We start from the raw sequence: 18,334 nt of genomic DNA on the forward strand, positions 1-18,334 counted from the left end.
ATTATTTCTTCAAGTTCACTGATAAGTTTTCATGCAATGTATAATTTGCTAATTTCATCCAGTCTATTTATAATTTTAAATACTACTTTTTAACTTCTAGAAGCTTGATTTGGTCTTTTTTTAGTATGTCCTATTTCTCCTTTTGACATCTTTTTATATGTCCTATTTCTCCCCTACAGTCTGTTTCTATTGATTGATTTATCTTTTGGCAATGATCATATTATCTTCTTTTTTTAAATGCTTAGTTGTATTTGACTGGATATCAGACATTATTAATTTTATATTGTTGGCTGCTGGATTTTGCTGGGATTCCTTTAAATATTGGGCTTTGCTCAGGGACAGTTACATTACTTTAACAAGTGTGATCCATTTGAAGCTGTATTCAGTTACCCATGGAAGAGACTGGATTTCTAAATTTGTCTTTGATAGAGCCAAGGTAATTCCAGATTTATAAACTAATTCCAGACCAGCACTTATAAGGGTGAATGAACACATGAATGAATATTAGTAATATCTAGAGAATTTAGAAAGTTTCTACCCTTTAAAAATCAGTGTACAAAATGAAAATTTTTAGAAACTGTAATTCATAAGATAAAGAAGATATAACCTGTATGAAATAACAGTTATAAGAATAAAATGAGATACAAGAAATCATGAAATAAAATAAAGATAATATAGTATAGACAATAATGAGCAAAATGTAGCTTAAAATTCTGCTTTTAAAAGAATTCAGATGCAACTTCAAAAATAATTATAGCTATAGTTTGCTTTTTACTTAGCAATTTATTTGTTCTATTTACTACTGCTGAATATCAAACCACTCCAGACTTGCTGTAAATAATAAACAGTTTATTATGCTTTGGGACCAATATAGTCTCCTTATTTATCAAGCCCCTCTTATCTAGTTCTTGATGCTCTGATCCCTCAATTCATCACTTCAGTCATCACTTGCCATTATCATATACTTCTCGTTCATAAAACTTTTCTCGCAAAACTCCAGGCACTGTTCAAATTTAGTGATCTTTATCTCCATAACTGTAACCAACCTACTCAATACTGCTGGAAAAACCTCAACCACTTCAAAGACTGGTATTATCATAAAAATATGAACTATAAACTCAACTGGGACCTCAAAGCTACTGGACAATTCTTCCATGTTGCATAATCTGTTCATCTGCATTCTTTCTTGTCTTTTCCACAGTGGCTATTTCAAACCTTCTTCATTCATCTCTAACATCCAATGTTGCCACTTTCTGACTTAGCTTCACAAATATAAGCCATCGAATGGGATGCTGGAACTTTCTGCTACCAAGTCTATAAACTTCCATGCACACAAAATCATCCTTTTTTTTCTTCCCATTATAAATAGGTTGATCTTGTCTATTTGTGTTCTAGAAAACTTTAAATACCCTAATTAAATTAATATCATCTTCACAATACCCCTTGTTCATAGTCAAACTTCCTGAAAGAGTTGTCTATAAATGATATACTTATACTATGTTACCTTTCTACCGGCACTGTATCAAAAAGCCTTGCTTGCTTCCTTACTATTAAAAACTTTTAAATAATTATTTGGTAAACTATAATATCTCAGTATTCTAATCTAATCTCTTTTAAAGTACCTCTGCATTTGATTAATGTTATTTTATCTTGTAACTGGTTTTTTTTCATGGCTTTTGCTCAATTAGCTATTTAGGATCCTAATATTTATAACATCAATTTATACTACTTTTTCTACATATTAATAGGAATGAAACTTACTTAGAAGATTGTTCTGAGGATTAAGAGGATAATGTGATAACAACAAAACACTCACAAAGTCCTTCTGATTATAGAATATATATGTTCTGTGAGTATTACCACTTATCATTATCTATGTGTAAGAATAACTCTATGTCCATAAAAATATTGCATATTTTTCTCAGTGAATTGGCTTTTCGTTGCATTTATTTTTGACAAAGAAACTATCTTGTACATCAAATTTATTCATTTAACAAATGTTTACTGAGTCTTCTGTGTGCAGGCAGAGAATATTCTCTTTATTTGAGATGTCTATTATCCCTTTTAAGACCAGAATATCTCTCCACACTGGAAGATTAAACCAGCCAGCCATTTTTATTTTCTGATTTAAGTATTTGCCTATTAATTTAGATTTTCACATTTAACTTTTTGAGCTGTCTGTGTAATTTAGAGTGAGATAAAATGAGACTCTAAATGATCTTTTTCCTCAAAAGCTAAAGCAACCATATCAATACTATTTTTGAATTATATTTATACCATCTTGAAGTATGTAGAAAAGCCATACTCACCTCATTCTTTAAAATGTTTTTAGCTAATCTTCCTTTTTTATTCTTCTTCTTTAACTTTAGTCTAATTTTGTCAACTAAAGAAGAAGTCTACTGGAGATTATTACAATTGGGCTAAACTTTTTTTTTTTTTTTTTTTGAGACACAGTCTCACTCTGTTCCCCCAGCTAGAGTGCCGTGGCATCAGCCTAGCTCACAGCAACCTCAAACTCCTGGGCTCAAGCAATCCCCCTGCCTCAGTCTCCTGAGTAGCTGGGACTATAGGTGTACGCCACCACACCTGGCTAATTTTTCCATTTTTAGTAGAGACAGGGTCTTCCTCTTGCTCAGGCTGGTCTCGAACTCCTGAGCTCAAGCGATCCTCCTGCCTCGGCCTCCCAGAGTGCTAGGATTACAGGCATGAGCCATCAAAAACTTAAAAATTAATTTGGAAACACCTGGTATACATAAAGTGCAACCCTTCTGTAACATCTTCTGATAAAATTTACAGATTTGTTTCCACAGGAATCTTTACTTTAGGAAAATTTACTTTTAAAGATCTTCCAGGATTTTTGTAGTTTCTATGTATGTAATATTTGCCTGTTAATTTTTCTATTTTTTTCTCCAATACGTTGTAACTTATTGTTTCTAGTTATAATGGCTGATTTTTGTATACTTCTCTTGTTCCCTTTAAGTTGACTCACATAGGTTTTCTAATATTAGCATTTGAACGATCAATAATGGTCATTTGGGCCGGGCGCGGTGGCTCACGCCTGTAATCCTAGCACTCTGGGAGGCCGAGGCGGGTGGATCGCTCGAGGTCAGGAGTTCGAGACCAGCCTGAGCAAGAGTGAGACCCCGTCTCTACTAAAAATAGAAAGAAATTATATGGACAACTAAAATATATATATACAAAAAATTAGCCGGGCATGGTGGCACATGCCTGTAGTCCCAGCTACTCGGGAGGCTGAGGCAGGAGGATCGCTTGAGCCCAGGAGTTTGAGGTTGCTGTGAGCTAGGCTGAAGCCAGGGCACTCACTCTAGCCCGGGCAACAGAGTGAGACTCTGTCTCAAAAAAAAAAAAAAAAAAAAAAATAATGGTCATTTGTTCATTCCTAAGAGTCATCTATTTGCCCACACTATATACCAATATAGCAGGGAGCCAGCACAGCACAAGTTGTCATAAACACGAATTGTAGAGTCAGTAGGACCTGTATTCATTAGTATTAGTTGTATGATCCTGAGTAAGTTTCTTTACCTCTGTGCCTCAGTTCTCCAATCTATATTGATTTTATAGGATTCCTGTGAGAATCAGGTGAGTTAATACATGAAAACACTTACTATAGTACCTGGCATGCAAAACATATAGACAAATATTAATTTAAAAGAAGCTAACATATCATTATTTATGTTTCATGCCTTATATTTATCAAAACTTCAAGAATATTAAACAATTACGATGAAAAGAGATCTTCTTTTATGGGTCCTGTCCATGGGCTCCCCTCCCCTCTCAGAGATATCCATGTGTGGATCTGCATTTTCCTAGAGCCTCAGAGGGTGCATAATTTTTCATACATGAACACCAAAATGCTTTTTAAAAAACCATTAATGTCCTGTTTCCAATTAAAATATGATGGCTTTTTACTTTGTTATTTTATAGATCATAAGGTTTTTATTAAGTTTATTTGTACTATCTTATTAATATTGACTGATACCCAATTATTAAGCTATAGTTGAGTTCTTGGGGTGAGAACTGTTTGGCTGAGATGATTACTCTTTTAACATCATTAATTTCAATTTGCTTATATTTTTATTTAGGGCCTTTTTCCTTTCAATATATATTCACAAATGAGACAGCTCTTACATTTCTTTTTAGAACTCTCATTGTCTGTATTTTTTGCACACTTGTATTTTTAAACTTTATGTCATTTTGTTTGATGTATGAATCTTGCAAGCAGAATACCTGATATTTTAATAATCTGTTTTTGAACCTTTTTAAAATAAGAAGCTTAAACCATTTACGTTTATAGTCATAGCTGAGTTTTCTCTTATTTAAATTTCTTTTTTCATTACTTTCTTCCTTTTAAAAAATCATTTGATTTTTTTCTGACCTTTGATGACTTAGAAAGTATAATAATCTATTTTATATACTATATATTACTTGTTTACTTATTTCAAACTCTAGGATGAAATAATAACTTTTGACTATCCCTTGGGGTAAAAGTAAGTTATATGACTTTTTCTTCCTTTGCAAGCCAGGAGGCTTTGCTCAATCTTTGTAAATAATCTGGTTCTGTTATCTCACATTATCATGTATACATATCTAATATAAATCTTCAAGAATTATTTTTGATATATATAATAGAGAAAGTTTCAGATACTTAACTGCTTTCAAGGCTCATCCAACCCAATCCAGTATTTTCAGGTCATAATTTTAAAAAATTTTTATTGATATATAATAGATGTACATATTTTGAGGGTACATTGATATCCTGATACCTGTATATAATATATAATGATCAAATCAGGGTAACTGGGATACCCATCACCCCATTTATCTTTTCTTTGTGTTGGAAACATTACAAATCTCTTCTAGCTATTTTGAAATAATACAATAAATTATTAACTATAATTTCCCTATTGTACAATACCAGAACTTATTCCTTTTATCTAACTGTATTTTTGTACCCTTTACCAAACTTCTTTTTATCCTCCCATCATAAATTTTCTATTTCTAAATTCTTAACTTTGATTCATGTCCAGAAATGGTACTACTTCTTCAACTGATACATCTCTAATATTAATAGTTTTAGGGGTTCCCCCCTCCCCCCCCAGGGAGTGAACACTGTTAATATTCTCTGCTAATTCACATTTGTTTACTATTGCTCTCAGGAATGACTGACAAGTGACTAGAATCCTTGTGTCACAATTTTTCCCTCAATACTCTATATTTTTCCATTGTCTTCTGGATCTATTATTTTTAGAGAGAAGTCTGAAATGCACTAGATTTATTTGTTTAGATGTTTGTAAAATTTATTTTTCTCTTAAAATAAAAACAAAATGTTTCTAGATACAGTTCTTATAAATTTTACCTAGAATGCAAGACGAACTCATCTCTTCATAGATCTTTTTTTAATATCAAAAATATTTCTTCTTCATGCTTTTCTTGTTTCTACTCCATTAGCACTTCTGGGAATACTTATTTTTATCTCTGTATTTCATTATTATTTATTATATCTTTCATTTTAGTTTTGGCCATTTCTTCTCATGAAAAGTGCCTCAAATTTGTCTCCCAACATCATTGATTAGATTTTTCCATGGTGCCAATTCTACTATTTTATGCCTGAGATACAGTTTTGAGGAAGCAACTGAAGAAAGAACATGGACTTAAAAATTGGAGAGACTGTGGTCTTAAATCCCACTTATCCTATTTTTGACCGTATGACACAGGCAAACTACTTAACCTTTTTGTTTATAAAATTTCTCATGTGCAAAATAAGAGTCCCAACACCTGCATGATTAATATGAGAATTAGAAATAATATTTATAAAGTTCTTATTACAGTGCCTGATTTGTAATTGGAACAAAATAAGATGAACCTACCATTATTATTAATTCTCTTATTGTGGCTTTTTTCTTTCTTTAATTTTATTTCAGATTGCTTTCTTTTTAATCTCAGCCTGTTCTGTACATTGGACTTTCTGCTCTTGTTTCAAAGAGGTCCAATCTCTTCAAATTTTATTAAAATAGGTAATACTGAGTTGTGGTTAAGAGAGTGGATTCTGCAGTCAGACTGCCAGTGTTTGAATCCTGGTTCTACCACTTACTATGTAACTTTGGGCAAGTTATTCAACGTCCATGATCTAGTTTCCTCATCTACAGAAATAAAATCTCATTAATTTTTTTATTTGTATTGAATGAGTAAATGTACATATAAAGTGCTTAGAACAGTGCCTGAAAGATAGAAAGCACTCAAGAACCCAGTAAATGAAAGGGCATATACCAATATGCAATGTTCCATCCTCCATATTCCACTATTCCCTACCATACTACGTACTGGTGCCAAAAGAAAAAGCACATTCTATTTTACGGTAGCATTCACTATGTGAGATCTAACCTGTCCAATTCTTTCAGTACTAAATTGGTGTGCAGTAGTATCCTGGTATACTTTGAACCCTTAAACATATGCGGTTGAATTCTGGCCAACATTGGTACTTATTTCTGCCTTGCTTCAGAATATATACTCTTTATATTGATGGCTGCCATATAGAAAAGTAAAATGAACGGGTATCATGAAAAAATAAAGGGGTAAAACTTGCTACAAGCTAAACATAGGATATATAACCATGATAAAACTCCTGCTAAAGAAATACTATGTACCATTTACCAGGACATGCAAGAACTTAGTTATTTTTTGTGTGTGAAGACACAAGAGAGATTATGATCAAATGAGTAAAAAGCAGAACTGAAGTAGTGAGATAGGTACAAAGAATAGTTCATTAATTGTGGATGGTATTTCAGACTCTTTATGATACCACGGGAATCAGGTTGTAGTTAGTTGCTGATTTGTTTAGTATTGCTTTAGGTTAGGTTCTGTATTTTTAATCTCTTCAAGTGTGCTGCCAAAAATCTATCATTTGAAAGTGTGCCTCAAGCATAAAAGGATAATTATTGCCTCAAGACCATTGATTTCTCCTGTTTCTGCTGGGTAGGATCACATAGAATAAGTTTAAATAAAGACAAGCCACTGAATAATGAAGAAAGATATTTCTTCCTAAGTTCTTCACAATTCTGAGTTAAAATTTTTGATTTTCTTCAAAAATGTGCATCATGGCTAATTTTGACTTTATTCATCATCCCTGGTAATTCTCACCAGTGTGTCTATGTTCTTCATGTAGAACAGCACTCAAGACTGAACTCGATACTCTCAGAGTGATGTTGATTCTAACGTAAACTTTATTTTACCATGTGTTATTGACCATGACATAGATCTACTGTTTTTAATTTCCAAAATTCCTTAGAATTTTAACATGTCATTTTATGCAGATATATGTCACTAAATTACCAAATGATCAATTACTCACTGAGATGTTTTCTCTAGATTTGACACGTTTTTTCTTCAGTTTTTTTCTTTCACATATTAGATCATTGTGGATCTTAAGCAATTCTTCAAAGCGAACTTTGGTTTTTGCTTTTGCTTCACTTTCAACTACAAAAGACAAAGACACATCATTTTCTAAACAACTCGATTATAACACATACCTGAATTACTGTTACATTAAGCAATATACTTTTGTAAATACCTATATGAGTTCTCTAGCTACATTAGAACCAGTCTCTCCATCTTAAAATACTTTTCCTTTTCACTTTGGTGACAACACACTCACCTGTATCCCTCTTACCTTTTTGGCCACTACTGCTAAAATTAAAGTCTCCTTTGCTAACTTTTTACTTCTGATGCACAATAGCATCTTCCACTGTAACATGTTATGTGACTTTAGACAAGTTACTTAACATCTCTAAACTTCATTTTCCTTATCTGTAAAATCACAATAAAACTATGTCAAAGATCATTTTGCATGAAAAATGGCTAATCTGCCTAGCCTGTAATCAGCAATCAACAATATTAACAGTCATTTTCTCCTTTAAAACATAAATTAAATCATGTTATTCCCCTACTAAGACTCTGCAAGTTTCCCATTCCAGTTAGGATAAAATAAAACAAGTCCTTCAAATGCCCTGCAGGTTTTGCACTTCCTGATCTGACTATCTTTAAAGCTTCAAATCAATACAGATATCCTCTAGATACTTACATTTTAGCCATACTGCTCCTCCATCAGAGCAAGCTCCTTCCCACGTGAAGCTGCTTCCACCTGGAGCAAGCTTCCTCTAACTCCTCACTTGGCTGATGTTAAGCTGTTTAAATGTTGCCTCTAAAATGGAACATTTCCCAACAACCTCATCTAAATTTTCCTTTTTCTCACATAGCAGGCTGTTGTCTTCCTTCATAGCACTTAACCCAAGTGGAAATTGTACAATTATGTTGATATCTATCTAAATAAAAATATTGTCTGTCTCTCCCACTAAACTCTGTAGTTCATAACTATATCCTTAGCTACTACCATGAGGTATGGCATACAGTAGGTACTCAATAAATATGTTTTAAATGAATAAATGCTGAATGAATGAATGCCCCAAAGCAAGTGTTGGCAAATTATGCCCTACAGACACCTGTGTTGTAAATGAAGTTTTATTGAAATTAGACATGCCCATCTGGTTAAGAATTATTATGACTGCTTTCATGCTTTAATGACAAGAGTTGAGTAGTTGTAGCAGAGATCAAGCCTAAAATATTTACTAGCTGGTCTTCTAAGAAAAAGATTTCCAATGCCTGCTGGAGAGTAAGACATCCAATTCTGATGATAAAGAATAAAAATTAACCATATGTTATATCATTATTTACCTTGTCCAGTTGAGTTCCAAACTGCCATACACTGAATACATACTAACCTTAATCACTAACATTAAATAAAAAATTGAATATAAAACTAATAAATATCTCTAAATGTAATATTTGGTCAATGACATCTACTTTATTCATTAATCTGTTAAAGAATCCCTTAAAATAAACCAAACAAAAATAAATGCATAAAATGTGAAGTTTATACATAAATTTCATAAAAGTCTTACCAGTGGGCATATCTCAGCTTTATGGAGAGCATTGAGAATGTAAAGCATTGATTTAATCAGGATCCTATTAAAACAAAGAGGATTTATTTGTAATATGGAACTTCAAAATAAAAATTATTAAAATATTCTCCATGCAAGATTATGCCATTGTACTTCCACTACTTCATTAAGTTTATAGTAATAAAGCTATATTCCCTTATCCCAATCTTATGCAAATGACTTGAATACATTTGAATCAGCTTGGGGTCCTGAAATCAAATGAAGCAAACTGCATCATATTTGAGTAAAATATTTGTATATTTGAAATGAAAAACAAAAATCATTTTGAAAGGCAGCAAACATCTAACTTGGTATGTTAACAAACTTTTTAAAGTGTTTTAATGAATTAATGAACATTTCAACTTGCTCTTGGGACTGATTTTCCCAACAGCATGCACTATTACATTGGTAAAGTATGCTTATGGGAGGCGCCCTCACAGATAATGAATATCTCTGTATCTGCCACTGAAAATTCTGCTGTAACAGAGAAGGTTAGCATGAGTATTTATACCATCTTTCTGGAATAAATACCCAGGTATGCATTATTGTGTGTCAGAGCTACTCAAAACCATGGAAATTCCTGAATTGCCAATTTTATTTAAAAATGGAGGCATGTGTCTAAAACAAACATATTCATTCCCACATTAGGACACAATGTGCATAAATTTTTAAGAATAAAACTTATGACTGCCACACTTACACACACTCCGTGCTCCAGCCATGCGAAACTACCTGCAGGACTTCAAATGTGCCAAACTCTCTTGCCTCTGCACCATTTGTATCATTACAGGTACACCCCTCTCTTCAAAAAAATGCATTTCCTCCTTTGTCATTCTATACAAACTCCTCATTGTCCTTTGACATTACATGCAAATGGTACCTTAGAGGTCAGAGTCCCTTGATCTTCACACCTCACTCTACTTCAACCCTGAATTTTCACTATGGTAAAATGTTCTGGGAACCCCACAAAACTGCTAGCTTTTCAAGGGCCAGGTCTATGCTCTCTTTATCTACGTATCCTCATTAAAAAAAAAAAAAAGGTAGTAATAATGGTTCTAGAGACAAAATCTCAGGCTTGAGCTCCTATTCTGCCGCTTACTGATGTGTGGCCTTGGGCAAGCTTCTTAACTTCACTAAGCCTCTGTTTTTTTTCTTGCCTGGGAAATTAAAACGGTACCTACTTTACTGTACGAAGAAAAGAAAATATCAAAAAGCAAAGTAATCAGCACATTGCAGAGGGCTCAATAAAATTACTTTATGTCCACTATTACTACATTAAGAATAAGTAAATAATTATATAATACAATACATGATTAAATTATATATGTACATTATTTATTATTTAATAGTTTAATGCACAACTGAATAAACACTAATATTATTTAATCGTAACACAGCAAATACATTACAGAAATAATCACCTCTAAACGTACTACAGTAAAAAACATTATAGAATTAATGACTAATATTTGCAGTAACATTATCTGCAAAAATTAAGGTCAGACATAAGACATCCCAGAATCTTATATATACCATTATTTTAAAACTTCTTCCTCACAATCCCTTTTACAGGAGCTTCTAAGAGATACTGTTGTAGGAAAATTATTAATAACTGGATTACGTTTCGTCTCATTTTATTTTTCCCTGACCACCTGATTATCAACCAATATGTGATCAAGGGCAGAAAAAGCTGAGAGGCTTGGATATTTCACTCCTTTACTGAATTTTATAACAAGGAAAAAAAGAGACAAACAAAAACCCTGTATACATAATTCAATTAACAAATGAACAAGATTTATAAATAAGCAAGATTTTTCATAAACAAGATTCTAAATTCATAAATACTATTCTTCATAAAAAAGTTTCTAAATATGGTTTAAAAACACTTTTGGTATTTGAATTTCTTTCAATTATTCTTTCAAAAATTTTCCCAGAGTCTTCCTGAAAGCTCAAGCAATAACAGCATCGTTAACGCAACAGGTGGAAAAACTGTTAGCATCTCTTTCTCAAAATAAAGAAAAGCCATATTTTCACAGATGTTTTCACAGTAATGCTGAAATGCAGCGCAACCATTTATAAGGATTCCTAAACAATCTACGATTTTTTTCAATTTTTACGCATATCGAAACGACCCCACTATTATAATTTGACTCTTTTCTTACAAATGTTAAACATCGATCACCTTTTCTCAGATGTAATTAAGAAAGCTTTTTGACAGGTTCAAGATTCAGCACCAGGTTGACACTCTAAAAGGAAATAAACATAGTACGCCAGTGATCTAGTAGCTTTTAAACCAGAGTCGGGAGCTGGAAAGGCAAGATTGAAGTCACTGTCAGAGCGCCATGCTCAACACTCCCGAGACGAGGAGACCAGAGAAGAGAGCGAGTTAAGTACGTAGAGGTAGCTCAAAAGTCGTCCACCCCCCCGGGGCGCCCGGCCACTCAACCTGCGATGGCGCAAAGCTGCCCCCGCACTCTCGGACTGGAGCAGCCCCCGCACCGCCGCCCCCCGATAGGGCCGAGGCGGGCCGAGCGCCCGGGCCCGGGCTGCCGCCACCAGCGCACCCGCAAGGTACTCACAAAGAGAAGTGCGCAGAGCTGTCTCTCCAGCTCGAGCCGACAGCCCGCACGGTGCGAATCAGCTCCCTGCCCCAAACACGGCGACCCAGGAATTAGGCGGCCGCGCCGCCAGCCCAGCCGCTAGTGACCCCGGCTCTGAGAGCGCGCCGGTGCCGCAGTGCGGACAGCGCGCCGCCCGCTGACGTAAACGCCTGCCTACGCCGCCGTTCCCATGACAACCGACGCGGCCCGCGTTCCCCGCTTGGACCTCCGCCTAGCCGCCGCGCCGCCGGCGCCTCAGCGCGAGGAGGAGTTGCAGTGCACCTTCAGCTGGCCCGGGCGCGCGCTCCGGCGGCTCCCGCCTCCGCTGCTCTGGAAGGGTAAGAATCTCCTCTACCTGGAGCGCGAAGGAACCGCGGGTGTGCGGGTGCCCCTCAGAGCCTGAGTTCATCGCCACCCTCACCCCTGAAAATGCGCTAGGCGCCTCAGAACTGTAGCAAGCACCAGGAGGTATTGAGGGGGCAAAACGAGGTGGGAAGGCTGTCGCGGAACTCGCCAAGAATAAGAAAATGAATGAAGCAAAGAAACACACTGTCACCACCCCCCACGCGATCGCGCCCACAAAATAAAACATGGTGTTAAGTGTGGAGACTGAAGAGTTGTACTCCAGAAAAAATCTTAAGGAAATCATCTACGATTCGCCTAGAGCTGAGTTATCTCACTATGTGTGGAAAACAAAAGTGAAAACGTCATCTTTTTCTACACCTAATGCCCCCTCCTACTTTTCTAATTTCTGCCACAGGCGCCATCTTTAACTCCTAGTCACCAGGGATGGAAAAAATACGGGAGGCGTTACTCCTGCACTCTTAAATCGGAAGCCGTTTTTTGCAGTTGTAGCCACGCACTAAAACTTGTTGCTTCATTTGTACAGCGAGAGAGTTATGTGTGGAGGCCAGCATTTCCGTTCTCATTGGCATCACCACGCCTTGCAAAGCCTATCTCCTGTTTCTCCAAATCCTGTGAGGAGGCAATGATAAAGATTACTAATCCAATGGGTGCCAAACTGAGCTGTTCAGCTTTCCACTCTAAACCTGCTCCTCTTCTAGATTTCTGTCTTGCTTTGAGCTACCACCATCCCCTCAGTGTTTTAGTAAGATACATGTAGCGTATCCTAAATGCATCTTACACCAAAGCATATCCATTCTTCCTTTTTAACTTGCGCAGATAACCCTTTACCAGTCCCGTAACTCCAGTTTTGACTCCTAAGTTCCATTCTCCACATCGCTACCAGAATGACCTCACTAAAACTGCAAATCTGATAATGCCATTCTCCTGCTGAAAATTCTTCAAAAGTGATCTGTAAGAGAAAATCTAATTACTTTCCCTAGGACAGACCATGGTTTATCTCCCTGACTAGTTTCATGTCTCATTACCTTCTTGTTTCAATTTTATGCAGTACTGAATTATGTGTACCACACAAAACAATCCATATCCCTTTATGCCTCAATCCTTGCACATATTGTCCCCTCTTCCTGAAAATTCCTCCTGGTACACTCCTACTTCTGCGTGTCTCAGCCCAAATGTTGCCCATCCTTTGAATCTTAAGCAGGTTGACTAACTCCTTCAAACATTCCTGCTGTGTACCCTATTAGACTTTGGATACTCATTCTATAAATTACATTCTCACTGTTGGCATTTATTTTCTCTATCCCCAGCATCTACCACTGTATCTATGAGATAATTGGCACTTAATGAACATTTGTTGAATGAATAGATGACATATATTGAGCTCTTTCTAGGAACTATGCACTGTAGGTGTTTTATGTACTTTTCATCTGTCCTCACAACTGCCATTTAAGTACCCACATTTACAAAGAGAGGTTATAATTCTCCCTGTTTGTTCTTAGCTGGGCATTATTTTCAGAACATATTCATCAGACTTGCTGGCATGTACACCTGTTATCTCTTGCCTCAACCTTTACAATAGTTTGCAGAGGTGCAGTGGAGGATCAGGGAATATTTCATAGCAGAATTGACATTTAAGTAAAGACCTAAATAATGTGTAGAGTTGTCCAGGTTGGGAGGTTTTCTGGATAGAGGAAGGTGAAGTATAGTGTTCACTAAAAGTAAACTTGGAATAATCCAAGAACTGAAATAACTTCAACATGAGGCTAGGGACTTTGGGAGGAAATAAGACAAGAGATAAGCAAGGTATAAAGAGACCCAGGCAGAATTGTGAGGTCAATGATATAACATTGAAGGGTTTTAACCGTAGGGTGAAATTGTCAAATTTTAATTTCACAAAGATAACTCTGGCTGCAGTGTGGAGAATGGATGGGAAGAAAGCAATTCTAGATCCAGGAATTCCAGTTAAGATACTGTTACTGTAGCCATGTAAGAGATAAAGGTCGTATGGGCATGACAACAGTCAGAATGGAGAGAAATAGATCAATTTGAGAGATTTTTTTTATGATAAGAGGTAGAAACGTCAAGACTTAGTGATTGGATGGGAGAGTGATAAGGAATCAAAAATTATGCCAGCTCCTTCCCCTTCCCCTTACCAAGAGAGGAGGTGGTGCGAAATATTTAAAGAGGCTTATTTTGAGCCAATAGGAGTGACCATGGCCTGGGGAAAACACAAACCCAGGAAGCCTTGAGTAAGTGTTCCTGAGGCAATCAGAATGTATTAATGACTTTTTAAAATACATTTCAAGGAGGCAGGAGTTACAGGCAAAGACAAAAATCAATACATGGAAGATACACACACATTGGTTCAGCCTGAAAAGGTGGGATATCTTGAAGCAGAGCTTATAAGTCTTAGGTGGATTTAGCAGCAAGGAATGTTTAAGTTAAGGAAGTCTGCTGATCACAGAGCAGGCCAAAATATGCTGGGTTAAAGTGACCTGATAGGCAAAATTGATGGGCTGTAGATGTGACTTAACCCTTGCCTGGCATGGCCTTTGGTCTTGTTTATCATTTGGTATCTTATTGCCACAGTTTGTTCTGTCAGTCCCACGATCTCTATTTTAACATTAATGCTGGTTAGTTGTTGCATCTAAACCACCAAAGGGAGTGAGTATAATGAAGTGTGTCTCACGTCTTGTCATGGCCAGAAACTTAGTTTTTCAGGTTTCTTTGGGGTCCCCTTGGCCAAGAGGGGGTCCATTCAGTCACTTTAGGGGGCTTAAGATTTTATTTTAAGTTTACAGTGGTAAGCATGAAAGGGAGTAAGGAAATAATATTGAGGCTAATGGGAGCCAGGTTTATTACTAAAGTGAAGGGAGTTACAGATTAGGAAAGGAGGAATTCCACCATATCCTTTGTGGTGGTGCTGGATTAGAACTGAATAAGTCAATATGAACTCAGTTTTCAATGGCCACTCAAGCACATATAGAAATAATTGTAGCTGAAAGTGTGTTATGTGTGTGTATCCCTATCTACTTATTTTTTTTCCCTAGTTCTACCTGTTAAAAGGGTCTAGAAGCAATGGTAAGCTAGAAGCAATGAGCATGTAATACCTAGATCTTGGTTTCTAACCACCATTCTTCACTAAAAGGAACTATGGCCTGTTGGAGAAATGGTTGATTCCAGACTAGGAGCAGGGAAAGTACAGCATGAGCCTGGAAAATCTTGTTGCACCAGAAAGTAAGGAGGTTCTCACAGAATGAAGAAATATATCAAAGGGGCACAGAAGCCAGCTTGAAGGAGCCCCCATTGGGCACATCTGGGTCAATCTGAGCACCAATATAATAATATTAATAGATTATAATCCACTAATTATAATCAGAAGACATGAGTCTATACTGAAATAAATGAATTTTTTGAAAAATGATGATAAATAAAATCTCTTTCTTTCATTAAAATGCAAGTAATGAATGTAGAAGGAATGTTACAGATAGAAACATCACCATTTGACAATCAGTAAAAACTGATTCAGGCAAGAATCATCAATGTATGCTAAAAGTAGAGTCAATGTATGCTAAAAGTAGAGGGTGAGAATTTTAAGAGACACATAATATTTACACAGTCTCAAAATGTCTCCCCACCATATATTTACTAATCACAAAGGGAAAAAGTTAAAAATTTGACAGTGTAGATATCTGGCACTGGTGATCAAAATTTGCCATCACCAATGAAGAGATACAAATCAACATTGAGTGCCACCTGGTAAAAGGTGCTTAGAACATACTTCTGTGATATTCCTGCCCCAAATGCATAATCCGAATCAAATTATGAGGAAAGATCAGACACCTCCAAATTGAGGAGCACAATTCAAATGTCAAGGTCATGAAAGACAAAGGAACAACTAAAGAACTTTTTCCGGTTGAAAGAGAATTAAGAGTCGTGACAACTAAATGGAACACATGGTTTGGAATTGGATTCTTTTGCAAGAAAGATATTGACATAATTGACAAAATTTATATGGGGTCGCTGGATTAATAGTATTTTGACACTGTTAATTTTCTGATTTTGATGACTATACTCTGGTAACATACCTTTGTTTTGAGAAAATACACACTGAAGTATTTAAAAGTAATGAGGCTTCATTTCTGCAACTAATTCAAGTGGTTCATAAAAAACTATATATAAATAATAGAAATAAATATAAATACTATATATAGAGAGAAAATGATAAAGCAAATGTAGTATATCAGCAGTTTGGGGAATTTGGGCAAAGGCACAAGTTCTTTATACTATTCTTACAATTTTTCTGTAAATTTATAATTATTTTAAAATTATAAAAAATGTTTTAAAGGTGCTGAGGTTTCTGGTTCAGGTAACTGAGTGGAGAATGGCTAACTAATTAAGAATGGAAAGTCAGAAGGAGCAGGTATGGAGGAAAATATGTTTAGTTTCAGTGGGCTGTATCCAATGGATAGTTGGATATGTACTATATTAATGAGCCATTTTAGCCCTCATTACCCAAGATTGAAAGACTATGGTCCCTTTATTGTCCTAGGCAGCCAAGCAATTAAGAGTGGTAGTGTAGCAATAATAGTAAAACTTGGCTGACCATCCTTCAAAAAATTATATAAAAATTGAACTGTTCAGAAATAAAACAGATCTAGGGTATTCAGAACATTTAGCAAATAATGAATAGTGTATTCATTGACTAATACATAACTGTGACTGATACACAAAATATTTAATTCCCCGTACAGGATGTGCATTAACCAAGCAGAACAGATACTGGCTTTACTGCTTGTATTACTTTGCTAGAGCTGCCATAATCAAGTACCACATACAGGGTGGCTTAAACAACAGAAATTTATTTTCTTACAAATCTGGGGGCTAAAAGTCTGAGACGAAGGTGTCTGTAGGGTTGGTTTCGTCTATGGCCTCCCTCCTTGGCTTGTAAATGGCTATCTTCCCCCTATGTCTTTTCATGGTCTTCTCTCTGTACCTCTGTCTTAGTTTCTTCTTATAAGGACACAGTAATATTTGCCCACACTAAAGATCTCGTTTTAACCTAATTACCTATTTGAGACCCTATCTTCAAATACAGTCACATTCTGAGATACTGGGGATTAGAAATTCAGCATATGAATTTGGGGTTGGGGTACAACTCAGCCCATTAGCACTCACTACTACTGGAGTATGGTTCTGGAGCCATAACTGATGCAATGAATGGGCCTTGCTTGAATTCTGATTCAAACAACCAACTGTATAAAGACATGTTTTAGATAATCAGAGATTTTTCATTATGAGTGAAGTATTAGATGATATTAAGGAATTTTTATTAATTTCCTTAGGTGAAATAATGGTATTCTGGATATGTAAAAATATGACTTAAGTGCATAGATTAGACTGACAAGGTGTCTGAAATGTACTTTGAAATACTCCAGATTAAAAAAAAAGTGGGGAAAGATAACACATGTATCTCTAAATTTTGGTGATTATTGTAGATGCGTAATAGGTACCTGATATTTTATTACTACTTTTATTTGTGTGTTTGGAAATTTTATGAACAGGAAAAATAAAAGTGAGAATAGATATATTATGGAGAATTTGAAATATTTGCAACCATGAGAAAAAGGAAAAAGTATTCAATACCACTACCCAAAGAGAATTTCAATTAACTTTTTGACCAATTTCTTTTTAGTCTGTTTTCCATACATACTTTAATGTTGGTAATGTTGTATGTAAAATATTTATTTCTGCTCTCTTGAATTAACATTGTGTTATAATTACATTTCCATAGTATTACAGCAGCCCCCTGTTATATGCAGTTTGGATTTCCATGGTTTCACTTACCTAAGGTCAACCGCAGTATTGAAACATTATAGTTTTTTGGCAGAGAGACAGAGACAGAGAGACTACATTCACATACCTTTTATTACAGTATATTTTTATAATTGTTCTGTTTTATTTTTAGTTATAATTGTTAATCTCTTATTGTGCCTAATTTATAAATTAAAGTTTATCATAGGTATGTATGTATGAGAATAAAAATAGTGTATATAGGGTTCAGTACTAGCCATGATTTTAGGCATCCACTAGGGGTCTTGGAACATATCTCTTGAGGATAAGGGGGACTACTATATATATGCCATATAAATTTCTTAAAAATTCTAACTTTGTTAATAATGTTCATATGTGCTCATGGTAAAAATTCAAACAATCATCCAGATGTTTATAATGTAGAAATTAAAAGTCATTTATATGTTAATCCTTGATCATAGTCATTTATACATTCTTCCAGACTATCTTTCATACATATACTAAATTATAAAGAAAACTTCATACTATAGATTTTGTCCT

At 35.4% G+C, this 18,334-nt stretch overlaps 1 protein-coding gene across 1 annotated transcript in view; it reads right to left on the bottom strand.

Moving 5' to 3' along the window:
• The window catches only part of AHI1 (Abelson helper integration site 1), a 97,126-nt gene extending 85,436 nt beyond the window's left edge, over positions 1-11,690 (bottom strand). The window contains exons 1-3 of the mRNA XM_069487742.1: positions 11,594-11,690; positions 8,976-9,039; positions 7,370-7,494 (exon numbers count right to left, since the gene is read on the bottom strand). Coding sequence (XP_069343843.1) covers positions 7,370-7,494; positions 8,976-8,985 — 135 coding nt within the window. The 5' untranslated portion in view covers positions 8,986-9,039; positions 11,594-11,690. The remainder of the gene's footprint in view (positions 1-7,369; positions 7,495-8,975; positions 9,040-11,593) is intronic.
• Positions 11,691-18,334: the final 6,644 nt, after the last annotated feature.

This window comes from Eulemur rufifrons, chromosome 15, assembly GCF_041146395.1.
Source record: "Eulemur rufifrons isolate Redbay chromosome 15, OSU_ERuf_1, whole genome shotgun sequence".
Lineage (NCBI taxonomy): Eukaryota > Metazoa > Chordata > Mammalia > Primates > Lemuridae > Eulemur > Eulemur rufifrons.